Source organism: Pomacea canaliculata, linkage group LG12, assembly GCF_003073045.1.
Source record: "Pomacea canaliculata isolate SZHN2017 linkage group LG12, ASM307304v1, whole genome shotgun sequence".
NCBI classification, from domain to species: domain Eukaryota; kingdom Metazoa; phylum Mollusca; class Gastropoda; order Architaenioglossa; family Ampullariidae; genus Pomacea; species Pomacea canaliculata.
This window is the reverse complement of record NC_037601.1, coordinates 14,159,397-14,186,028: the sequence shown is the minus strand read 5'-3', so window position 1 is coordinate 14,186,028 and position 26,632 is coordinate 14,159,397. Positions and strand designations below refer to the sequence as shown.

The 26,632-nt window shown below is 44.6% G+C and overlaps 1 protein-coding gene across 3 annotated transcripts in view; it reads left to right on the top strand.

Annotated features, from left to right (window-relative positions):
• LOC112576901 overlaps positions 1-26,632 on the top strand; it is a 132,705-nt gene that overhangs the window by 43,426 nt on the left and 62,647 nt on the right. For all 3 annotated transcript variants that reach the window (XM_025259759.1, XM_025259760.1, XM_025259758.1), the window contains exon 4: positions 23,974-24,035. In XM_025259759.1, the coding sequence (XP_025115544.1) occupies positions 23,974-24,035 (62 nt within the window). The remainder of the gene's footprint in view (positions 1-23,973; positions 24,036-26,632) is intronic.

The window sequence follows — 26,632 nt, the reverse complement described above, 5'->3', positions numbered from 1 at the left end:
GGTCAGTTTGAGGGTCACGTAAAAATGACTGGCACCCCGTCTCCTTTTCATGAGGTAACCAGAAATGTTTGCCGACTCAGGTAAACCCATTTCGCCTTCAGACAAGAAACTAGCTCAGAGTACAATGGCCTCACAATGAAGTTGACGACCAGATATGATTTTTTTCTCTTACTGCAGTTCCGTTCTGATTAGAGTTTTACTGAATGTCTGTATTCTGTATTGTTGTTGCTGTTGCTATTTTAATTGCTGTTGTTACAATTTTTGAAGTCGTTCCAGTGCAACTTCAAACTCACCTTCACATCCTGTGTGAAGTCTGCCAGATCCTACAGCTGTATTTAAACGCTGTGGTGTTGTGGTGATGTACATTTGCTCGCAGATATTTTGTGTCTGAGTGTGTGGGTGGATGATTTCGAGGAAACACCACCAGGGCCAGCAGCACTAAACTTTTCCCAGTGTCACTGCGCCTGGTGTCGATGCGGTTACTCCTTTTATTCCGTAGGCTATCAGTTTCCTTGGCAAATGGTTGCTTCTGGTGTTAAACGTGGGTGTAAGAGGAGAGAAAGAGAGAGATGTAATGATGCAAGAGTTGTCTTTCTTGCTGTGAGGGCACTAATGGATGAAGCATAAATAATTAAAGTTTAAGCAGGCTGCTCCACTTCACGGTAAGATAAAATTTTACGACTACAACATTCGTACAAAGAAGTAACAGCCATCTGCAATATGTCTTTTCGCAGCAGGAAGAAAATTAAAATAGAAAATGGCACTCTTCTGTGGGCAACAGTGTTTAAGTCTCCTTTCTGATGGCTCGCACGCGAACTAAAGACTGGTATACAGGGCTGTGAAGAGAGGACCGTTTGGTAATTAAGTAATCGATCGGACCTATCGGCCACGTGGTCCCTGGACACCCAGGGAGTAGTTCCGGACAGTGCTGCAAGTAAGCGTGGACAAGCGACTCACCCACCTCACGGGAGGCGCCAAGTTGAGAAGTCTTGTCAGGTCGTGAACATCTTTACTGTTCTGCCCTCGCCTACTAAGTGCACCACCAAGAGATTCTCCCGCGGCGAGGCAGCAGCTGTGAAGAAACTGGGATGTTCACCGCTGCACTGACATCTTTCTCTTTCGTGGCAAGTAAAGAGAGACGTTGAAATGCGGGCAGAGTGCGACAACTGGATAGCTAAGGTCTCTTGGCTACCCCCTTCTATCCTCCTTGCCTTTCTCCTCCACAACCTCACCTCCCTAAACAACCAACCCTCCCTGTGTTCTCTCCTCCCCCAACCACCACCAACCATCCCTCCCTCTTCTTCAGATGGGTAGTGCAGACAGAGTGCGTTTAGTGCTGTCGGCACGGTTGCGTGGCGGGTCTTGCCCACTTGTCAAAGCGCAGGCCCTGGTGATGCTGCTCACCCGACCAGCAGCCATCTGCCGGCTGCCCTGAACGGGACGACTATGCCACCCGCATCAATATTTTATTTTACTTGTGTCAAAACATCGGCTGTGTTAGAAAGACTGGCACCTAGCATATGGCTCCCTCCCCCCGTTCAGCGTGTGTTTAACGAGCGTTGATGTCCACCCTCTGTTGATAAAGAAGCCGTACTTCAGGGCGACGATCTTTCTGAGCTTAATATAGCAACATTCAGAAATATTTAATCCAATAATGTTTCATTTTCAAGAAATGACTTCCTGCTAGGTAGCTAGCATCTTGCAGCTCTAGTGTCACGTGACTACGGCGCTGGCCAATCTTCGTTGATATCGTTGGCCCTCGCACGCGCTGTTTACCTAGTGGACTGCATCGCGTGTTATCGCCAGCGCTGCCACCTTCGTCGGTTGAACGCAAACATTTTGGGAACCCCCAGATCGGGTTTAGGTCGTCCTAATCCTGGCGAGACTATATGGAGGAAGGTCACATGATCTCTGGTCGGTAGGCGAAATTATATGGTGCAGAGAGGAGGAGAGGAAGCTGAGATTGTTGATGTTTTCCGCGTGGCCAGTCTCTCTCTGTTTATATTTCATGTATTACGATTATCTGATTCATCATCACTGTTCTACTGATAAGAGCTTTGGTCATTCTTTACTGGTCAGAATTGAGAGAGAACCCTGAAAAAAACCCAGTAATTTTCACAATTTCTTAGTTGTTTTTTTTTTTCCTTTTATCTGCTTTAGAAGATAAACAGCCACACCAGAGTCCAGCCACCCGTCCCAACATATTCGCGCGTGCATGCTAACATATGTGCATAGACTATAACTGCTCCTAAGATGGTTATTCGGTTTGCCTCCATCTTTAAAACAGCAGCAGCCTCGCTCAGAATGCTAAATCGGGGAGGCTCAGTTGTACCTGGCAGTTGTATTGTCAGCATGGTTTGTTTTAGGAAAGGTTGTAGTCGTAACCGTTTTTGTTTGACACTTGTGGATTAACCTGTCATCTTCGTCTTTCATGGCTTTGTTTTTTCTGTAATCAATCCCCCACCCAACCACCACCTCCAGTCTTCTCCTCCATTACTGCTTCATGTCCCCCTTTTAAATCTGAAGATGATTTTGAAACTCTTTTATCTCCTTGCGAAATGTTACAACGTGACATAAAATGTCAGCACTGGCTAAAAGGAGCATAAAATATCTACATCTATTTTATCTAAAAATGTTTGTAAATATAAAAAATGCATGCAGGTCAAATAAAAAGAAGCCACAGACATTTTTAACCGAGTACAGTTTAGGATGTTTACGAAACACCATACCTGTGATGTCTGCGTGGGTTGCCGATGTTGTAGGAGCAAACCGCTCTCCTGTTGCAGGAGCAGCTGTGTGACACTGTCAAATACTGCCCGTTCGATCGAGATACTTGCCATCTGATTCCATTTAAGCCCAAAAAAGTTTGAAAACATGATGTAGATAACCCGTGCATCTGCGACTATAGGTGATTGATTAGCTGGAGTGTTTGGCTAAACAGCTGCGGTAGAGATAATGTTTTTTTTCCTCCATGTAGTGCAGTGTGTTGGATAAGTAACTGCGCGGGCTGTCGGTTCAGACTGTATTTCTATCTCGCTTTCCATTTGTTCATAACATTTAGTATGTTGGAGGATACGTGCTGACCATCTGGAACCCAAGAGTGAGAGCTTGTCCCATTATTGAAACTAAGAGACATATGGGGAGATGTTTTGACTGTTGTTGTCACCGATTCAACAACTGGGTTTTTTTTTTAACTGCAGCGATCTAGTTCAGTAAGTGGAAAGATGCATCAAAAAAGAGATAAAAACAAGTCTCGGAGCCGAGATTTGAACCTCTGTACTCGCCTTGGTGCCGAGAGTTTTAGCTCAGCGCCACCGAGCTAGCGAAGAAGACTTTTGTTTACCTTCTCATCATCGCTACAAATTTTACTTCCTTTCACACATCTCAAGAGATTTTGCTTTCTTATAAACTTTTTTCCTTGTCAACAAAAGTCAGATAATCTTTTCGTTCATGCTGATGATGCTTTGAAACTTGCATTTGCGATTCGTCGATTGAAGCACTCTCGCTTCTCCAACAGCTCAGACACCGCTTCTAACTTTTCTTGGAAAGCTGAAATAAATAATTTTTTTCTTTTCATTTTGGCATTAATTCTGCAGCTGCTAAGGTGCCTCGTGGATTTTGATGCCACGCAGAATTCGGGTGCAGCGCCATTGCACCCGGTTTTTTACGGGGCCTCACTTTGCCAGCTGCGTTGATGGAGTAGGCCGATTCGGTAATCTCCTCCGTTTGATGTGTCTGGACGCGATACTAGATAGGTATCAAGGTGTCAGGACTGCGACGAGTGTTAATTAAAGTCGCGAGCGGCTGCAAAGCCGCCCGTTCGTCCCCACGCCCCCTCGGTGCAGGCCAACGTACGCGAGGATTTCCGCAGGACCGTCAGATGTCAAGCATTAGCGCGCCAGAAAGCTGCAATTGTTAGTTGTGATAAAAAGGAAACAAATGCCATGAAACGATAAAAACGGAATGAATGCCATGAAATAACTCCTGCCACACTCCTTTTTTTCCACGGCTGTGGCTGAGGAAGGGATGGGTGGCCGCAGAGAGTAGGGAGGGTGGATATGGGATGGGGGAGAGTAAATTAGAGGGCCGTGGTGCTGAGGGCACGGATGGTCTTGTGTATATCGTAACATGGATCCTCAATACCTGATTCTGTGTAAACCTGCACCCTCAGTCTTCCCTCCATTCCCTCGCTATATCCCTCCTCTCCACTCTCCCGTTTCGTGCCCTCCACTCACTGCTCCTCCCTCCTCCACTCTGTCCACTGTCATCGCGAGTTGACACGTGTGGTGAAGCTGCAATCTTCATTTTTGTTGTTTTTCTTTTTTTGGCGAGAGTTGACAACAGAAAATTGGGCACGTTTTGTGGGGTACTGAAAGTGACACACCGGGTGTCACCCCATGCCAAGAAGTATTTCAAACAAATTTGAGTAAATGGCCAGGTCAAGCGAAAGTAAAGACCTGTGATGAAACAGAAACCCATCACGAGTGGTTTATTGGTTGCAATCTTGTTTCGGTTTTGGAAGGTCACTTCTTTTTGACATGGGCAACCCTCCATTTTTTTAAATGTGATTTTTGTTTGGGGAGCAGAGATCATTAGTGAAAGACTTTTTTGTCGAAGGTTCCATTTGAATCCTTTGGATCCTTGACCTGACAGTTTTGTTTTCATCATGGAGGTAGGATGGGTACTGTCAGTGTCAAAAGGAGAGTGGTATTTTAGTGTCATCGATTTCTCGCAGGTGTCATCGATTTCTCGATTTGTAACCCTGATATGCCACTTACTTTCCTTGTACACCAGCTAATTGCTCTCTGTACTGCTTGAAGACGCTGTTTGAAAAAGTTTGGGAAACCGCCTGCCTGTCAAAACAAGTCGTTTGTGCTTTTTATTTAAATAGACGCAGAATTCCAGGTCGCTTGGATAATTATTCCGATGTCTGCTCACTGAACTGCTCTATCATGCAGAAAAAAAAGAGAGAAATTTGTTTTTAAAAAAAAGTATCTCTAACTTTTGCCGCTTTTTAAAATTCTTCCCAACATAGTTCTCATCGATGTTTTAAAGCTTTTTGTTTAGTTTGCGTATAATGTTTCTCTCTCCATCTTTCCGCTGTTCAGTCACGCTTTTATGTGTGTGTGTTGTGTGTGTTTTTATGTGGGTTTTTTTTTGCCCTCGTCTACTTTTCCCTGGTTTGATAATGAAGCCATTACAAACTCGTAGGTTTTGAAATGACAGCTCTCTTTTCAGTCATTCTGTGCGGTGAAAACAGGAAGACAAGGTTATGATCTAATATCCTGCTGGAAAACCATTACAATCGTTTAGAACGGAAGGAAAAACGAACTCGAGTGAAACTCTGGGAATTAAGGACCTCGTGAAGTCTCGATGAACACTAGAGTAAAGGGTCTGCGGGGAGTAGACAGGGGTTGGGGTGCAGAAAGAGCGAGATACAGTGAGAGAAATAGAGAGGGAGGAACTGCAAGAAAGGCGGAGAAAGGGAATGGAAAGTATGGAGGAGACAGCTTGTTTTCTGTTTTTCAAAGCGGTTTCACTGTTTTTCCTTCCCCTTGCCAGCTCCACGCATATTCGTTCTTAAGCGCACGCACACACGCACGCACATACACGCACGCTTACAGGAAAAATGTTTGACACATTCTAGACTGCTTGTATGCATGACACATTTGTAGAGTACCGGATATGCCTGTTTAAGTTCACGTGCCAGGACGAGGTAAGTCGCGAGCGTGGCGGCAGGCGCTATCACGCGCCAAGAACACAAGCTATGTGTACAGCAACAGCCAAGTTCATTAGGTGTTAAGATGTTGATGGCATGCCAGTTGGTTGACTGCTTGATTGAGAGGATGCTAAGATGCCAAAAGGAGGGAAAAGCCCTCTGTTCAGCCCAGGGTCAGGTTGGTGTTCATTATCTTGAAGATATTGTCTTGGATTATTTGGCGAGGTAGGCCCCAGGAGCAGTGTTCAATAATTGTTTGTTGAAACTGGGCAAGTCATCATTTCTTGATTATGAACATGGACACTTGTCCATTTTAAGTGTCTTCTACAAAACATAACTTCCGGTACCGCCATAAGTTCTGCTGAAGCTTAGTTACAACTGTAGTCAGGCAGGGACGACCACCTTCCACGCCATTTTATAGCTCTTCCAATCCCCGCTCTACATTTCAAGAAGAAGGGAACCGCAGCAGTTTGTTGTAGAATGTTGATACTTAACAGGGTGTCGAGTAATTCTAGTTAATGGCATGCGGTGTTGTGATAAGGCTACCTCAAGCTATGCGAGATTATCGCGAGAGTTCAGATAAACGTCGGTGGTCGTGTACACGTTGTCTCCAATCTTCCACCCATCCTTCTCACTCAAACCCCCTATTCCCTCCTTGACTCGTTCCATCCACCCTCTGCCTTCTTCCTTGCCCCCTCAGTCACATGCTTAGTGTCACGTGACGGTGTGTGACTTGAATTCGCTGCACGTGGTCTGACCTGACTTAAGACAAATTATGGATATTTGTTTTGTCTTTCTGGTTCTGATGAACCATAGCATCCTTTGCTTTGTTGAGTTATTAGTACTATTTAATATTATTTGTCTGCTAACGGTCTTGGGACTTTGGGGTTGTAATTGTTGGCAGCTGTCAGTCACGGACACGGTCTGGAGTGGCTAGCCGAATCAAAAAATTACCCACTAACTTTCTTGTGTCTAACAGAATAAAATATGCATCTAGTAGCAATGGCTGAAGAACCTACTGCAATCCTGAAGATAGTGGGACCTGATAATTAATTTTGCAAGTTCCGCCATGGTGGGAAGACCTCCTGCCAGTGGGCAGAGGGAGTCTTAACGCACCTAGCTGGCACTGTCGCCGGCCGACTTGAATTACACTAATTGAGGACATTAATAATTAGGTTCCGCATTAGTCTGAGTGGCGTCAGCGAGCGCGAGAGTTTGGTGCTGTCACGTATTAGAGATTGCTCCGGCACCCGTAGACACCCGGGTCTGATCTTAGCCGGCCAGTCTACCAAACGACGCGGACGGACCGAGGGCTTGAGGGTCGTGACGACTCACACAAGCACCCAGACGAAGTGCCTTCAGCACGCGCACCTCCAGGAAGGAGAGACTGAAGGGAGAGCCACGCGAAGGAACGATGGAAGAAAAACAGCAGATACAGAAATAAGGAAAGACAATGGAGATTGAGTTTAGACATTAAAAAAAGCGATTGGATATGTTCAGATGATAATGTGCTTGTGAAGGTCTTGTTGTAATAATAATAATAAACACGTGACTTGTGTAGACGATGCTTGAGACAAGAACGAGACACGGACAACATAAGGGTGAATAAACAACAGTACTGATGACTAATATAAGATGACTAACAAAAAACAGATAAAGAAAACGAAGAGAGGGATCGGGTAGCTAAAACTGAGGGCATCATGATTCTTTGGAGGAAGACGAGTAGGGAAGTAGCCATAGATGTCCAGTCACTGTGTACGGCTATTGCGAGGCTACATCAACTGTTAACGGGGTGTTCATACTGCAGGGAATGGTAAGGGGCTTTACTTTTGTCTGTCAAATTTTGAGAGAAAATATTAGAAAAAGGTGTGGGGGGCGGAGGAAAATGCAAGAATGGTGAGCAATTAACCATAATTTCCGGCAAAAAAAAAAAAAAAAAAAAAAATTATTTCCAGGGGCCGTAGTTACGAAGTGAACAAGCTCACCACCCATTTTGCCCTGGGGAACTCAAGAAAAATCCTCTTGTTTCCGAAGTTACAAAGCAATAATACCCAGACCCCAATAATACCAAGTCATCGTTAGAAGTCGTTACGACCCTCCCCGCATCCCTCTCGCCCCATTTCTCAGCCTGATTTCCGTATGCGTGCCATCTGCAGCTGGAGGAGGGTGAGGTAGATGCTGGAGGAACTCCATGTTCCTGCAGCCCACCGAGCTGCGGCGAGCGGCACCAGAGGGCTAATCAGCTGTCTGTTGTGTTTTCTTGTTTCTAACTATTCAGTCTCCACCTGATAATGCCTCTGGGAATTGCTTCGCTTCTCGCATCCCCACCGGAGTGTGTGTGTTACAACAGCCTGGCTTCATTACCAACCGGTTCTCCTCTCTCCTCTCTTCCTTTCACCCTTCAGCTGTTTTCCCTGCAGTTGTCCCCCGTTGGCGTAGTCCTGCACCTGCAGACACGTGTGCGCCCTACTCTCGAGCCTTCAGTGGCGTAGATGATCTCTGCTCACCTATTGGATGTGATTGCTATCTTTGAAATTGGATATCTTGTCTCTCATCGTAAAAATATTCTCAGAGTACAATGTTCATTAATTGTGATAAGAGTAGACACGGGGGAGGGGCGCATGGTTGTCTGTGGTCCTTGCAGCTCTCCTGACCCTCCCACTTGATCTTTTTTCTCAGGTGACCACGCCTTCCTTCTCCCACAGCCTGCACTTGTGTGCGCGGTACCTTCAAGTGGCAGGAGGTAGATAGGGTATGAGAAGATGCACCCGGGTGGCGCTGCGCCCTGAAGTACTCGTGTAAAATTAATGTAGAAGAGAAAAAGCTTAGCAATGTTGTCTTAGTCGAGATGCGAGTAGCAAATGTTATTCCAGAAACAAATCCGTTCTTTGAACTCATGTTCGACGAGTTTGCAAAACATCACGAGCACACAAACTTCACGTGTCGGAACCGTGACATGGAAAACGTATTCAACGTAGGCAAGAAAATGTTAAGTGTGTGCGCGCGTAGGGACAGAAATATTTCTCTTGCACGCGCATGGCAGCAGCACGCGGCACTAATCTTAGAGAGAGACTTGGCCGTCAGCCGCCGATTGTTTAGTAAACCGAGGCGCGAAGTTCGCGCATGCGCTGTTGATACCGACTGGCTGCGCGCCATCGTCAGTGATTACGCCGAGACAGACACGTCACAGCCGCTGATTACCGTAATCAGTCAACGACGTATGGCGGCTTTACTGTCGGCCCTCGGCTAAGGACTCGTCCGACAGGACTGACGTTTTCTTTGATGTAGTTTTCCACTCGGCCGATCGCTTTTCTCCCGAGGTCAAAGAACACAGGGGATGGGGGTGTGGGTAGGGGGCTGATGTAAGCAACACACCATGCTCTTGTTGTTAGTCAGCACTTGTCGCACCACCCCTCCTTCCAAGCTCTCCATCGGTTTTCGCTAAGTGATTTTTTTTTTCCATCGCTACTGTAATGTTCAACATCAATTGTTTCTATCATCTCTGTGATGACGAAATATGACTCTTATGTCTACTCAATCAGTGGTTGACATATTAATGTATTTTAGTCCATTAGCGAGAATAATTTATCGTCTTGCGTCTTTTTGTGAGCATATGATGATATTTGATGACTTTGTTATCATCGTCCTAAGCCATCTTAACCGGAAGTCATACATCACTTTCTTTTGTAACATTTCGGGGGTTAAACAGTGTTCTCCGAAGCATTCACTCACCTCAATCTATATATATATAAAGAATTGTGTATGTGTGTGTGTGATGTCTCATCTTTTCTCGTCTCTGATCATCATATACAGTCCACTGGCAAGTAGACTGCTTGCTTCAGACGCTCACTTCAAGCAAGGGTGGCTTCATTTCCTCTCGCTCTTTATCGACACGAACCTACGATATGCCAGGCTGTCGAATTCCCGCCATTGTTGAGATCGTTAGTAATTCTCCCGATCGATCACTTAAACACGGTTCGATGGTCAGATGGACAATTTGGCTGGTCGTTATTTTCACGGCTATAATTTCCAAAATATTTTCTTATCTCCACAACCCGTAGCAAAAGTTCTAACCTTTCGCCAAGAGTTTGTGAAAACTCTGTGTTCGTGAAGATAGAGGCGCGATCGGTGTTATCGAGTATCCTCGCCTGTAAATGACCGTTCATCAGCTTATGTTGTTTCTCATAACTCGTCCGTCAGGGCACTGGAATCCCCAGAGATGTGCTCTTTGTGCTCACCATGGTGACCACCGAGGGCTACAGATTGGTCTTGATGCGAGAAAGCGGAGGCGACAGGAGCAGAACAAGAGTAGGAACAGTTGTGGACGAGAGTTTAGAGTCTCCATTGCACATTTTACCAGGGTACATGAGGTGAAGGAAATTTGAGGGAGGATATATATATATCAATATAAACCAATACCTGCGCGTGCGCACATTCACGCCACCCACAAACACACGGGAAGGGATGCGGAGAGAGAAAATTTGAGGATCTGCATAACAGTGATAACTGCTGTCTTTTATCGGTTATTCGTATATCACCCTCACCACCACGTTTTCTTTTTTATCTCCTCCTCTTTCTGCTACCACTGTTCACTGAGAACCTTTCTATCTCCATGTTGTAATTTTTTTTTTGCATCTTTAGCAACCGACACAACATGTACTTACAGATGTGGGTGTTGTAACAGCGGTGCCGACGATGCAGGTGTGGGTGGTAATTTGACAATAAACGAGAGAAATGGAAAAGGAAGGAAGAGAAGGGTGATGGTGGTGGTGGTTGTGGTTGGGAAAACCCTGAAAAAGGTGGAAGGTCACCGGCATAAATAACGTCTGATGTAGACGCTAAGCAGGCAGCGGCGGGATGCAGGAGTCGGGTGTAAATCGTCCGCAACCTAGCTTTTGCCATGGCGACTGTAGCAGACGCCTGCAGCCCACAACCTCGCGCCTTCATTTAGTCGACGATTTACAAACTTGTTACCCTGGCCAGGTGGACTGCCGAGCTTCGTGTGTTCCCACGGCACGCAAAGACATATTGATGATCCACCCGCTGGCAGGTGAAGCGCATCCGACTTGCCCTGTCGCACCTGAGTTGTAAATTCTCTACCGGAAGTCGAAGTGGGAGGAGCTTTGCGGGGCCGTAGTCATTCTCTTAGACACGGAAGAACGTATAGTGGTACTGAAGTTGCTTTCATTAGCAAAAAAAAAAAAGTAAAAAAAATAAAAAATAAATAAAAGAGACAAATAATATAAAGCAACCATAAAAAAAAATAAATGTTACGATGTATTGTTGTTTTCGTGAACATCAAATAACATTGAGCTGTACTGAAATTGTTTTCATGAACAAAAGAACACAATACTCACAGTATCATATATTAAATAAGTGAGGACAAATGAAAAGCCTTCAAGTTTGGATTATGTAAATTTAACTTAGCCGGTACATTTTATCTAGGAACTATTTCAAAGTGAAAAGAACTTGTAAAAACAAAGGTAGGTGTGTGAAAATAGAGCTGCTATCACCACCACGCCCAGTCCAACACACACCACAGAGGATAGAGAATTTGTTGGGGTTAGTGATGAACACAAACCTTCCCATTGTATGCATTGTTTCATGTCCCTACTACAGATTATAATGAAAAATTTAGTTCGTCCGCTGTCATTTTCACCTTTTCATACCTTTGCATGGCTAAATATTTTGGTTTCCTTTCGAATGTTTGTTTTCCGTTTTTTCATCCTAATAACATTATGTCTTATCCACAGTCTTTGTTCTATTTCTTTTTGGGGTTTTTTTCCTTTCTTTTGAATTTCCTGATACAGCTTTCCGCTTTTTTAGATTATACTTATTACAATTTATCTTGTTTATGTACATAAATACTGCAATTCTTATTTCATTCAGCTACAATGTGCCAGTCATTATTTTTACACATTGCACTATACATAGTACTTCTTCATAGCACTTAAAATCGCAGAAACATCATTTAGACTTAAATACTTGCATCACAGACATTTGTATCTACATTTCAGTTCAACTGTAGCTTGGGAAGTGCACCTACCAGCAAGGAAATTAAAGGGGAAATAAGATTCCCCCGTTCTGTATTTCCAGGAAACTTTGAAATCGATTACCTTTCCTTCTAGCGATAAATAAGTGATATTAAATTATATTGAAGCTTCACTGCCAGCCACCAAGGCAGAATATCGCAGTGGAGTGTTGGAGCTGGAAGGTTCCAGACATTTTCTGTCAGGTTTAACAGGTTTTGAATTTTCAGCAAGTGCGCATCCGTGAATAGGATACTTTGATACAGTCAGGCGGGGCACAGCCGGGGCCCGAGAGACATCATAGAAGAAGAGAGAAGCTCAATCCCACGTAAATGTCAGACTTTTCAAGCAATTGGGTCAATTTCGTGGAAATGGCCTTTGATTTGCATGACACTTTGAATTTCTATTCGCCATGACGAGAAGGAGATAGCAGCTCCGGCGAAATTGCTATCAGCCAATGAAACCCTTGCGAGACGGTTTCTGCAGGAGTGTCGAAGGTGAGCACCGGGGCAGTCGTTAATGACTTAAAACCGCAATTTTCAACGAGCAATTTCAGTGTCACTTGCCAGTCAAAGGCCATTCTAATACCCTCCATCCCACACCCGTTTCCCACCCACGCACATTTTTTTTCTTTTTTTTTTTTTTACCAGAACGATCTGAGCGCCTTGTTAAGTATCTTCTGCGAGCAGGTTGTTTGTTTTTTTTTGGCAGTCTTGGGACAAACTGCCGAACATAGTCCAGAACATCATCATCTTCATCCAGTGGTCTTGTTCCCCTCGTGGAGAGCGCGTGTCAGACTTTGGCAAGCAGCTGGTTCCTTTCAGCGCGCGTCAACGGGCTCCCAGGCCCGGGTGTGGCGAGGGTGGGCTGGTGGTAAAGCTCCGTGACCAGTGCTTTTACAGCGTCACTGGCGGTGTCGGCGGGTGCTGCTGGGTGTTGTGGGTGTCACGGGTCTGCTCTTTTGGAGCTGTCAGTTATGACATCTGTAAGCAGACACGTAATTTCTCTTTATCGTCGACTATCATGTAGCATTAGGCAGCTGTTAGGGTGGGCGAGGGAATGTGATGGGAGGGGATGGGGATTCGATACCAAGAGAGGGGAAAAAACTCTAAAAAAAATATGTACAGATATTAAAGGCTGCTTTTCCCTTACATGTCTGTCTCTGACACGCTGCTTTGAAATGCTCCTCCTCCCCCACCCCAGCACGTTGGGCTCGCAGCTACGTCGGTTGAAGATAATTTGTAAACATGGTCGTGTCAAAATTTTCAATACCAAAATGTCAGCTCGATCGTTAGTGGTCCGGACACCATTCAGGTGATGGGCAATGTATAAATGTTCGCACCACGATCCCAACTGCAGGCACTTGCCTTAAGGGCAACATCCTTTGAGAATTCCGGACTGAAAAGTAATCGTTGGATTGAGGAATAAAAGCTATGGAGCGCTTAAGTTTTTTTGTTTTCAAGTATTTATGCAGTCCACTTTAAAACATACCCGCGAAAGCTGCCAGAAAACCCAGGTGTTATGATGTGGGAAGGAGCTGTTTGTTGTTGGGTTGTTGTTGGTGTAGGTTGTAAAATAGAAAGCGACCTTTAACCCCCCTCCCCAGTGTTTTTCTCCCTCCAGTGATGTGTCGCTAATTCATTGTGTCAGTCGTTCAGCTCCTGTATCAAGACATATTCATCTGAAGAGAGCAGTTTACAAGATCTTTGACATTGTCACTACTCCTCGTGACACGGGCTTGCCTTTCTTTGTTGTGTGACACCGATTGTCCGTCTCACTTCATGTCTCCTGTCTCATTTTCCCCATTCACAATCTCACATTGTCTCTTTTATTCTCGTTTCGTCTAATCTCTCTCTTGTTATATATATATACCACGTGGCTGTTGTTCGTGTTCCCCACCTGGAAAACGGGCACACGGGTCTAGTCATTAAGGAACTTGTGAAAGAGTTTTTTTTTTTTTTTGTCTCCAACCTCTCTCTCTTTTACAAGTTTATCTTATATGTTGAGCTGAATTCTAAGACGATAGGTCGTTTAGGTAGATGAGTAGATGGATGGATATCGAGCTTTTACGGGTCACGTCGACTGTGATGGGTCATTCATACCCTGTAAGAGGGAGAAAATGGAGTGTTGAGATTTTCCCTCTCCATCTCCAACATTTGAGTAGCTCCAACCATGTTCTTGTGATAGGAAAGGAACTGGAGTATGAAATGCCGTGAAAGCGTTGTCCAACGGCCGGAAGTGAAGGAAGTCTCGGTACACTTTTTTTTTTTTTACCTTTCGGATGGCCGTCAGACATCGCTCGTCGCTAACGGAATGTAACTGTCGACCGTCTTTTAACTGCTCAAAAACATCTTCATCCCCCGTCGCCTCAACTAGTTCCAGGCAGACGACTGGACACAGCACGTACATGGTGGACAGAGAGGACGGGATTCCTTAATATGATGATGGAGCTCGAAAGTAGGAATTTTGTTGGGAGAGGGGTTTATATTTCCTTTTAATTTTGAATGTGTGTGTTTTTTGGTTGATCCCTTGTTTTGTGTCTAGTGTTCATTAGATTGATAATATTAGTTAAATGTCACATGCAGACAAAATTTATTCATTTTAAAGAGAGGTTGGTTTATAAATAAAGACAGCTCTGTGCTATTTGTTAGACTTCTGTAGTACACAGGGTAGAACAGGGTTGTGGTATAGTGGACAGTGTAGAGCACGAAGCTTAGGTAACAGTTGTAGTAGCATCCTCGAGTCTTTTCAGGAAAGAAAAAAGCGAAGGCCCAGCTCAACCTAGCCTGTTAGCAACGAGGGTGAAAGCTAGAGAAACCAGTCTTCGGACAAGTCTCACTTTAAAATGCAGCAGCACTCTCACACCCCCCAAAGACGAATGAGGGGAGTGGTCGTGGTGGGGGGAATCAAATGAAACATGACCCTTTCTTCATTTTTGTGCTCATTTTCATAGTTTCTTAGTTCCAACATGCCTAGATCATGGGTCACGAAAGTGCGCATGCAGTCTGTCATACCACAGCAACAGCTCACTTCCGTCCTTGTCACGGGGGAGTGCATCCCGACCGCAAAGCCTCCATCACATTTGCATCCTTTAGACAAGGATACAGTTGCACACTTTTTTTTAAGGCAAAGCTGTTGGGGGAAGGAAATGGATAAACGACGTGTAAAATGGAGAGTGAAAGGAGCGCGTGGGGTCGCGCCTGGCAGCAGGACACACGATACCCTTCTTGTAAAACGTCTGCCAGCGCCACCCCACAGGGACTTGGCTAGTGACCTCGGCAGTAAGGATTGCACATGGGAGTCATTTCAAAGTAAGAACTCAATCGATTCACGGATCTGTAGGTCACGTGCTGCGGCAGCAAGAATGCATGCTGCTGCCCGACAGACTCTCTTCCTGCATCGGGAGGAAGGTGCCGGCAAGGCCAGTGAGGTGGACCAGGAGGCATTGTTAATTGTTCACCCGGAGACGGTGAACTTATCTGACAGTTGTAAACATCAGTAAACATCTGCTTGTCACGGAAAGACGGGATAAGGCTTTATTTGTGAAGGGCCTGCAGGGCGAGTCCTGTGTTTGTGCTGTGGAAATGGTCGAGAAGGAACACACATTGGGGCAGGGAGAATGGCAGCCTAACTTTATCAGTATCCTTGTATTTATTTTTTTTTTTTTAAAAAAAAAAAACCTACTAAAGTATCAGTTTTAATCGCAACTGATGGCATAGGAATAGTTCATCAAACAACAGAAACAGCTTCACGATGGGAAAGGGAGAATGATCGTGGGTGTCCCAAATACTGTAGATCCTTACAAAGCATCTCTCATCTCTCCCATACCACACCAATATATAGATGTAGTGCGCGACTGGTGTAAAAATGCACAATTGTGTATCCTTTTCTACCCCTGTGTATGCGGGAGAGAGAAGAAAAGAGAGGAATGCTAAGTAGGGCTCTGTAAAATAAATGGCGTCTCTTGCAATAAATGAGCACAGGTAAACCAACTTGTAACCACTATCACACTCCAATAGTCCATGCCTAAGCTGCAGCCAGGAACACAAAACAATGGCCGTACGTTTCCAGTTGCTGGTTTCTGCGGTCCCGAGGCTCTTTGTGCTCTCGTCCGCCGAACCCTTTGACCCGCTGTTTTGGGGGACATCTCACGGCGCCATCCTCGTAAAGGCTCGTTAGACTATAACTTGACCCAAGGCCCACAAACGTCCCGGGTTGTCGCTCTTTTTCTTACGAAGGGGCATAACCCATGCCCATGCCTTACCTACCCGCAGTTCTTGTTTCGCGGAGGTGAGAGGTCAGAGGTACTCACACCGTAGACTCAGTCTTTCGCTTTTATTAGCCCATAAATTAACTACTCAGTGCAGTTCTCCTTTTTTTTCTCACTCTCACAAACACTTCAGTGGAATTCTCCTCAATTTTAGTTTTGCTTCAAAGAGTGTGCGTGTGTGTGAGCGCGCATTCATGCATAATATACAGGTATGTAGGCATGTGTATAAATATATAAAGTTTTAATATATACGTATAAATTGACGAGTGTTTATATATTTGATACTATAAATGTTTTACATTGTGTTATGCAGATAACCGACTTTCAACATGTCAGTACCCAGGAGTTAGGGAAAGAATAAAGTATCTTATAACTCTGTTTATTTCTCTCGTTTTAATTGTATCCGCATCACTCATTTTTTTTCTTCTTCTCCTTCTAATTGATATTCTTGTTAGACCCAAAAGTTGTACGTCACAGTTCGTGTATCAAGTGAGTACAGAGGTGACGTGCGTCAGTGAATCTTATCTCGGAGAATGCAGCTTACACCTGCCTCACACCTGTGGTCAGTAAACACCTGTTTCACATATTTATCGCTATCGTCACTAAACACCTGTCGGCCGCATCCGCTCGAAAGGTCAAACTTTCACTAAGATCGGTAAAGTTTTATTTCACTAACCACCATGTAAAACGTTCAAACATTCCTCCATGTATGTCCCGTTAAAGAGGCTTAAACTGAACTGCTTCACTACACATGGCGGTGGACTTTTGATGACATTGGCACAACAATCGAGTTCCCCCTCCCCCTCTGATTCTCGTGACCAGAGTGTTGTTCACTTTGTTCTCGGCTTGGAACATATTCCTTTTCTCACCTCTTTTCTGTCCGACCCCGGGTCACTCAAGTCACTTATGCACAATCGACTCGATTTCACTGTAGTCCGTTCCTTATGAAGATTGTTTCCTTCCTTCATTACTTCATTTGTGGTTTTTTTTTTTCTTCGTTCCTTCTCAGCTTTCTTCGCGAATCTGTGGTCGCTGCCAGAGGTGGTTTATTATCGCAATAATTGTCGCTTCTTCGAAAGTGGAACTTTAATTTCTGGTACGTGCATCTGTGTGTGTGTGTGTGTGATGCATTTGTGTGTGTGTGTGATGGCGCGACTGAACGTGCGATGCTAAATCACACCATCATCCAAGCTTTTAAAATTCGATAAATTTCAAGCGTTTGACGGGCGAAAGAATTCAGTTCGGAGGCCGGAGTTGCAGACGGGAACTGTACGGGTGTTTGTTAGTCTCTCGCCAAGGGAAGCACACGGCGTGGTATCGAAACGCACGCGATCACCCCCACCTCCAGCGGGAGGGAGTCGGGAGGGAGGACTAAATTAGAAGAGACGCTAACGCTCTTGATGGTGATGCATCGGACCTCGGCACGCCGGCATTTTTCCTCCCACCTCCCCCACCCTACCCTCCACCCCCGCTACTATTTTCCACTTGCTTGGCCGCGTCTCCAGGAATTGCGCGCCGGCCATCTTGTGCACGTTCAACTGGTGTGTAATATAGCGTGAGGAACACTAGGGATGCCAATGACAAGATCCCGCTTCCGGCGTCGTCATAATAACCGCAGTAATGAGAAAAACTGCCGCCAGGGGGCGTGCGGTGGGGAGAGGAAGGGAGGGAAGGAAGAAGTGGGTTTGTGGGGAAGAGGTGGTGGGGGGTGGAAGAAAAAAAAAAGTTCACACGATATTGCAATATCACTCAAACATCTCACTTTTTTTTAAAGCACCTTTTGTGCAAATACTTTTCGTGGACGCCATTTCAGACTTGAAGAAAGACAAGCTTTCAGAGGCTGTTAACTTTAGCCGTCCATTAGCTTCTCACAGAAGAACTACTCTTTCTTTCTTGAGCACGCACACACTCACGTGCGCGTGTGTGCATACACACAGATGATCTACTATTGTCTTGCCTTTTCATTCCTGTCTTTATCAGATCTTTCCTAGCTAATGTCACTGTCATCTCCCTGCCCTTGCCTTCTGCGTGTCTTTGCGTCTTTGTGGACAAAATCGTCAAAAGAAACATCGTTGTTGATGGGTACATGCGCTGCTCTCCTGAACGAGATAACCAGATGGCCTAACATGATGGCAGCCAGTGTACCCCACTACAACTAACCCACCCTAACCCTAAGTTTACGGCTTGCACATATACAGGAAGAGTATTTGCAGGACACACTGGTATCCAGAGAGGAAGGTTACAGCCGACATCTTCATGTCCACTTTGGTCCCTTGTGGACCTGCTAGGGCTGTTCTGCTGGAATACACAAGACCATGATTTCCTGACAATGGGCTGCGTCTGCTATTTCTCTACCATTTTCAGTTTTCTGTCACTACTTGCCACTAGAGCTGGGGTCGAGCTTTTAATCGTTGGAGTTTGTTGTTCTGGTGGGCAATCAAACCAAAATATAATTTTTTTCAGTTTCTCCCCCTTCCCCCAAAAAAACACAACCAAACAAATACAGCCTGAAAGTAATAGGTGAAGGATTTAATGGTTTTTATTGGTTTAATACGGGCGTACACGTGATCAGGTGGCCTGCTTGAGTTCAAAACATTTTTTTTTCCTTTTATTTCACGGCGCTTTTTAAGCATCTTTTCAAAATTAGCACTATTACAAAAGTCTTTTGAAGAACAGAGGTTGGAGAAACAGACATGTGTGTGCGTTTGCACGCGTGCATCCTTGCATTTGTGTGTCAGCGACCCTGCTTTAACTACATTCCCTTACTCCCTCCCAGACCCACCGTCCGCTTCCCCATCGGATCTGCATGTAATCAAGCGACTGTGGAGGGCTCATTACATGCAGATGGCTTTTGTGGGAATCGCGGTGGCAGTGTCGTATTTTTGGACAAGGGCTATTTCCATTAGTAGGTACTCCATTAGAGTCTTGTCATGATCTGATGTAACCAGTTAGAAGTAACTAAAACTTTTTTTGCCAACTGGCTCGAGCACATTGTAGTCAGCCTTAATGTGCGTAGAACAGTCTAGAAAAGGGGGAGAGAGGAATCGATTGACATTTTGCCTTAATGTTATTTTTTTCCCTCCTCGCTCGTTCACCGAGCATAAAAGGGCGAGCTTTCTCGCCCAGATACAATCTTCTTTGCCTTGCTTAGAACTGTGCGAAAGGGTATGCCAGAGGACAAGGGGGAGCCTAACAAGTAAAGCTTTGTTGCGCTGGCGGAATGGATAAATGGTGTAGTTGATGAAGACGGTGACGCCGCAGCAATATGTGCTGCCCTAAATCAATAGACTGACCTTCCCGCCCGGGGTGGCCCACCCCTCAACCCCGAGTCTCAACCCCACCCCACCCATCCTCTCTTCCCAACCCCCAGCACCGTCTTCTCCCTTTTCGCGTAGACAGAAAACAAGATGGTCTACCAGCGCGAGCTTGCCCAACCGGCGAAGACCGATGGGAGTCTCGCAGGAAATATTAACTGATTATGATTTGTACGGAATCCATTTCTCTCCTGTCCCCGAGGGCTCCGGGGATCAGACGAGGCACGAGGGAGACTGTAGGTGACGGTGTCAATAGGCTGGGAACGACGTCGGCGTGTTGCGAGATTGCACGAGTTGCTGTTCCATCTTTTTTTTTCTCTCTTAAAAATAAAAAGTTTTAAGAGAGAAAGCGATCCCGCAAGCAATGCTAGTGTTTCTTTAAAGGAAGATGGAGGTGTTAGTAGCTGGTGATGTTGTCGTTTCTATTTTTTATTATTATTATTATTTTTATGTTCAGATAGTAGCACTTTGTCAACTTTCTTTTCGGTGTTTAATTCTCTCGTCGTTGTCGTCATCTAAACAAGATCCTGAAAAGGTTGTTCAAACTGTAAGCCATCCTGATGCATGCATTACCTCCCCTTTTTTTAAAAAAAATAAAGATTGCATGCGTTCCTGCAGCTTCAAACATTTGCATTTGTGCAAGATACTACCATACCGACCTGTTGCGTGCATGCGCGTGCATACGTGCACAGCTAAACTCTGCACGTGATTAGCACACTGCACAAGCGCGTGGTGAGATCCCCTTGCCAGCACGTGCCTTCTGACCACAGCAAGAGGGGAAGCCAGGAGTGATATCTTGTGTGATGTGGTTTTGAAGGTTTTGCATGTTTCTCACCAACTCTCCATCAACCTGTCATTTTTAGTGCAACGTTTTTAAACCGACCCCCACCATTCCTCCAGGAGTGGTGTGGACACTTCAGCCCACGTATCCAAGTGGGCAGCACGAGGCGTACACCTTTCTTCACCACTGACAGGCTGTTCATTAAATTAAGTGCCGGTCTGCCATAACCGATTGACTGAAAACTAGTCATCCTGTGGGGAGGAGGAAGTGAGTCGCCATGTCGTATGCTGAAATAAGCGGACGAAATTTGCCGTAATTCAATCCACTCATAGTATCATGGCATTTCCGGGAGGAACTTTTGTCTGAATCTGACAACCTTGAGATGCTGTGCGGGGCAAGGGAATGTTCGTTCTGGCTAATACCTTTTAACTTTCTCCTCAACCATGTGATCCCAATTTTGCTCGAGGTGAATTGCGCTCCATTTCGTCTTGGATTGAAGTACGATTTCTCACTCACTCTTTCTTTCTTTTTTTTTTTTCAGAATCCACCCAACCCCAAGATCTTGATAGGAAATGCACATAGGTTTTCCAGGTCACCGAAATGAGATTGGAAAGGAGACGTTAAAGAAATAGTGGTCTAAAGATTTTTTCCACGATGTAGAAGATTCTGGAAGTAGAAGTGTATCGGTTCCGCCGGCGGCAAATGTTATTTTGAAGGCGATCCTCAAAAGAATGGAGGCCATTGTCCCAAGGAGCAGTGTAAGATGCCTGACGTAGAGTTGACAACTCCATTACGGTGGCTTTCTCGGGGTTAGCCGGAGGACTTACTGCGCGGCCTGGCGCTCGCTACCGAGCCATCAGTCAGACACACCGGCCCGTCCTCCGCGGACGACGAGGGTTTAGGGGCCTCGGGTCGTCGCTGCCGTGCTGTTACTGTCCGTTGTTGTTTTATTTTGCTGGCGTTGTCGTTCGCTTGAAGAGGGAGAGTTAAGGAAATTGGTGGTGGTAAAAGTACGAGTGAAAATGGCAAACTGTCCTGCACTTTCTATCGACCTCTCCTCACATTAAAAAAAAAAACTGAATTAAAGTGTATTTGAGGTTTCGCTAGAATATCCTGATGAAGAAGCTACACGACAGTATTTCCCAATTGTTGCCCATTTCCTAAATCATCCACCGTGTGGTGATTCAATTTCATCAAATTTCTTAATTATATCCTAGCTAACAAAAATTCTTTCAGTTCTCCTCATTCCTCCTTTCCTGCTTCCGGCAGTTCGTTGCTGCCATCTGTCATCGACTACCTGTCCTGAACTTCTGGGTCCAGTGGAACATTTGTGAAACAAAATGCCGCACGTGAAATCGCATCTTGTTACGAAACCATAGACACAGTAATTTCCGACTTGCCGAGAGTTGTTCATCTTTTAATGTACAAGTCAAATTAATATTAAAACCGCATTTCACTGTTTCTCTTTCATATTCTGTTGGCAAGGAGGTTCGTGTTGATATGACAGGTTGAGATGGTGGAGGTATCCTTGTATCACGTGTTGTGTCGATCAGTCTTTGTTTTGTGTGGCCCTGTAGGCCAGCATTGTCAGTAAATGGAAATGGATGGGTTGCGGCTTCTCTGTGGCCTCAGACGGAGACCCCGGCGCTGACCTGCACACGAACTGTGCCAGGAACCCTCGACAAGACAACTGCTCTGTCCTTCATGATGTTCATCACATGCCGTGCACGAGCATACCTTGAACATTCAGCTCTCCTCCTGGTGGACGAAGAGTGTCATACATGCAGATTTCTGATTATTCTGAAATATTAAAAGAAAACATGTCAGCTGTTCCGTTGGAGGGATCACAAAGAGTCGCGGACCTGAGGGAACGTATCTGCTGAGTATTGAATATCCTTATAACAACATCATATTATATTCACATTCATGTTATTCAAGCTAGTAGAGTCTGCTCTTTTGTCGTTCTTTTCTTTCCGCTCTTCTTTTTTTTTCTTTTGGGCGGAGGGAAGGCAAAGTGTGTGTGTGGTGGGAGAGGAGGGAGTCTGTGATGGCTCTGTAATCGATGTTGCCGTTTATACACTTTATGAATAGTGAAGTAATTTTGCATCCTCGGATCCTGAGTTTTTGTCTAATGAAGTCACGTGATCTGGCGCGAACTATGAGTAGGGGCCTCATTCTTAACCGGATAAATGTGACCAAACCTTTTGACCAAGTTTTAATAAATTCTTCTCGTAAAAACTTTCGTCCATATTTATATTTGTCTAGTGAAGAAGGGCCCTTAAAGATCAACCCGAATGGTTCTCGTTTTTGCAGACATCGATGTAACTTTCATCCTTTAAAACCCAATTAATTATCCTAGCTGGTATGTAACCAGGCACGTACATTGTTGAATATGTGACACTATGTGGTAGTTTTTTAAAAATATAAAATTATAACTGTCAAAATAGCTGGACATAACACATGTGTCCAGCGAGGTAGGGCCTTCAGCAAATCATTTACGCGGCAATGTTAAGAACCAGCAATACCCCGTGTCTCAGTTTTCGCTTCCTTAGCCCTCAGGTGTTTGGGCGGGGGATCAAAGCGGCGAAAGTGGGCGAGGGCGATGCCACTTCAGAGCAAAGTCCGTCGTTGACGATCGCTCATCGGGAGACCCCCGACGACATCACTACACGGACCTCGGGGCCGCGCTGGCTCACTGGTACCACAAGAAGCGCCCAGCGGGGTCAGGCCTGCTCAACGGCTCTGCTGGAGTGGTCGTCCTTGTTTCCTCTCACATTCCCTCCCCCTGTCATCCTCTCTCTGGAGTTCTGAGTTCGAGTTGAGAATTTATACTGGAGGAAGAGCTAAGATGGCCACCACCGATGACAACAGCGATAATCGATTTCAAAAGCCACGAATATATTTCTTCTCTTTACCCGATGTTCGTGCGACCCGATTAATTATTTATCTTTTTTATTTATTTGAAAGATGTTGTTTGTTGTAAGCGAAGTTCAATATTCGTTTGTATCGAGCACCTACGCTACCCCGCTAGGGAAGCTTAGCAAAAACCAGACTGATGTGTGTGAGGTAGTAGTGGAAGGAGGGGAAGTGGGGGGTTGACGAGCCATGACTAAAGCGGTACTCCCCTCAATTCGATGTTGAGTTAGTGAAACTAAAATTGAGACACGGAGGGGGAGAGGCAAGTACCGCCATAACAATATGATTGGCGAGCGTGAGTCATTTCCTCAGAGCCGAGCAAAACGAGAGTCATCTTGGTGTTCTGACATCATCAGGTCGCTCACATCTTGTCGTCCACCAAACCGAGTTGCCGCGCTCGCAAACGAAGTTAGACAAGCGTTTAGCCCACACACGAGCGACTAGCGGGGCTTAGAGGAGCGAGCCTTTAACAATGAGCAAGGAATAAAACACACTCATACTTTAATCTTTTACTTATGCGGTTGACAGTAGTATTTAAAAGTAGACACTGAGGCATGCTTGGGTTGAGAGACAATACATTTTAAAACATCTCGAAACGTTCACAAAAGTTTCATTCTGTATCCTCCAGACACTGTCCACTGGTAGAAAAAAAATCTCTAGGTTTTGTCTCCTGCCAATGTCAAAGATAACCAGGGCATCTGCTTTCTGAATTATGCTTCGGATAACACTCGGCCATGATCAAGAGATGTATGTCAGCCCTGTAAATCGGCGTATAGTTTCTTAGGGAACGCAAGGATTTGATTAATTAAAACGCAATTGATTACTTTTTAGACGTACTCTTGCATGAAATGCCGTTTTCAGCTACAATATAGGAGTAATTTTAGTTTTGTTTGTTTTAAATTTTCAATATTATTTGATTGGAATTGTGGTTTTTTCCCTTTCAGAACAGACTCAGATGGCCCAGTGGGTCGGGGTTTCAAATTCATCGTCGTAGCCTTTAGTGAAGGTGAGTCCAATGTCCGTTGACCGATAAGGTCTGCACGACTGCACTTCTTGTGACACTGATGCCGACTTGTAGACTGAGCAGTCTGTGCTGCTTTTTCTCTGTGTTTGTCTGTTTGTCTTTCCTCATTCCATCTTCTGAAGCTTGAGCCCATGTCTGCTTAATGTCCATGTCTGAGTCTGCCTAAACCGCTGCTTGTGCGATTGTGCCAATGGTGTGTCAGAAAGAGTACTTTTATTGGTTCAAAAACATGCTGAGTGAATGTTTTCATCCATTATAAAGGCACAAGTGAAAGTTTTAATGATTTTGTACAATAATTTTACTTTTCCCAACAATAACAATGACGACAACGAGGAGGATGATGAAAAAAAAAACAAGAACTATTCTTCGAGTTTAATATGTTGTCCCAAATATTGGACTAGAAAACAAATTGATTGAAACAAAAAAGCACAATTTAGGAAAGCAGGTAGCACAATTTCCATCGGCTAACAGACAGCGATAGCTTGTTGCTCTGCAGTTTCCGCCCGAAAGATTCCAGCATCGAAATGGAAACGAGGCTTCGTGGCTGTAACGTTTTTGCCCTTTAGGAAACCAGCAGAACGATCGCATTCTTAGCTAAATCCCTTTAGCTGCTTTTTATTTGATGTGTAAATTCAATGTTTTAGTGGAGTCAGGACTGCGTGCAGATACTAATTGCTCCTCCGGCACTGTCTTTACCGTGTGTAATCCAACGTTAAGGCCAAGGCGGTAACATTATCCTTTCATCTTCATCTAGACGGCAAATGAAACGCGAAACTTTTAATGAGTCTCTTTTAAACCGATCGGCATTTCCCAAGGCCGGTAAACGAACACGAAAGGTGTAAGAAGAATTCACCGGATTTTTTTTTTTTTAAATTGCTCGCATGAAGAGTAACCTGACGCAGAAACAAAGAATTTCTCATCATTTGTAGCACAGAATAAGAAGTTAATTTCGTGTTTGCTCACGTGAAGTCGTGACAAGGGCGTTGGGACATTAAAAGCCACACAATTGTGAGGCATTCGCGATCGTTTGAACACAGGAAATGGAATCTGGGGCCTTTTGGGGGGACCTCCGTCCCCGCAGTCCCCCGTTCCCAAATTGCCATCATGCCATACATGGACCTCATTCCTAAAGACCCAGATTTTGTTGCAATCTCCCGGAGCTTGATTATTAAACAAAAAAAAACACATTTAGAAAGAGATGTTTTATAAGCTACCTACGCACTGCGCCTCAGAAAAAGCTTTCTGGTAGTTATGAAGTAGAGGTACAACCCTACTCCTCGGTTTGCTCTACCTCCGCTCAGTCTCTACAGGGGTAGGAGTTAGTGATTTCATAGCTGCGATCCTTTTTGTGCTTTTTTTGTTTGTTTCCAGTTATAGGAGTCTTACTGTAGGTTAGGTTTTCCCAGTTTTCCAAGTGGAGGAAGAGGGGTCATACGGTGCGCTTTCTTTTATTTTTTGTAAAATCGTTAAAGACATGATTTATTTTCTCTTCTACAATGTGCACTCTTAACCCATTTTTTGTGAAATGCATTTACAGGTCTTGTTGAAATCGTAGACACGTTCTCGTCAATTCTTGCATGATATAAATATGTGTCGCATTTGTTGAATCAAACTGTTGTACAAAAGATAACCAAGTGTGTTGTTTGTTTATGTACAACATTTTTATTTATACCCCTTTCTTGAAATTTTGTTCCTAAGCCGTTGTAGAAATAGTAAGATTGTCTTTTTCTGCTTTCTCTCTCTCTCTTTCTCTTTCTGTTTTATATACAAAGTCCTAGTCACACAAGTCCAGCGAACTTGTTATAAAAATAACTTTACAAAAAAGTGTATTTGAAAACAAAAGTACACGAAAAACAACACCAGGAAGTAAAACCAGGGAAAACCCATTTTGATGGGAAGATTTGAACATACTCTCTTCTCCTGAGCTTGTCATCAAAATTGTATCAGATGTTTAAAAAGTTTACTTTCAAGTAATTATCTGTAGGCTTAGTGAGCACTCAGGTCATTTGCATGGTAACAGTCACTTTTAACAGGAGTCGTTACCGGTGTTTTGCCAGTTTTGTTCCTCCCCACCTCCCTCTGTTTTTTTGTGTTTTTTGTTTTTTTTTTATTTTAAAGAAATGCCCTTGCAGCAGCGCCAGCGCTGTCCTCACCACAACCTCAGTGCGAGGAGGCTAATGGCTAGTGGCGCGCGCTAGTGCAAAATGGCGGATAATGACAGAGCGTGGCGAGGTGTTTCCGCTCTTCTGCCCACCCGCCCTTGGCGCAAAAATGTTGCAGAAGGAAAAACTGAGAGATTATGAGCGGGAAGCTTCTGCAATCGGCACTTGCTGGCCTCTGGACGTCACTAATTTTGTACTTTCTTTTCTCTTTCTCTCTCTCCCATCTTGGTCTCTATATGTTTTGTATGTGTGTGTGGCACATTCTTTATAAACGTATCTGAAATACATTTTCTGATGAAGAGAAGGAAAGTATTTCTGATCCTGTCATAAGCTCTACAGCTCAGTAGATATTTTTAGCACCTCAGACAATTAGATTTTTCTTTCACTGAAGCACCAGTATTTACTGGACACCTTCAA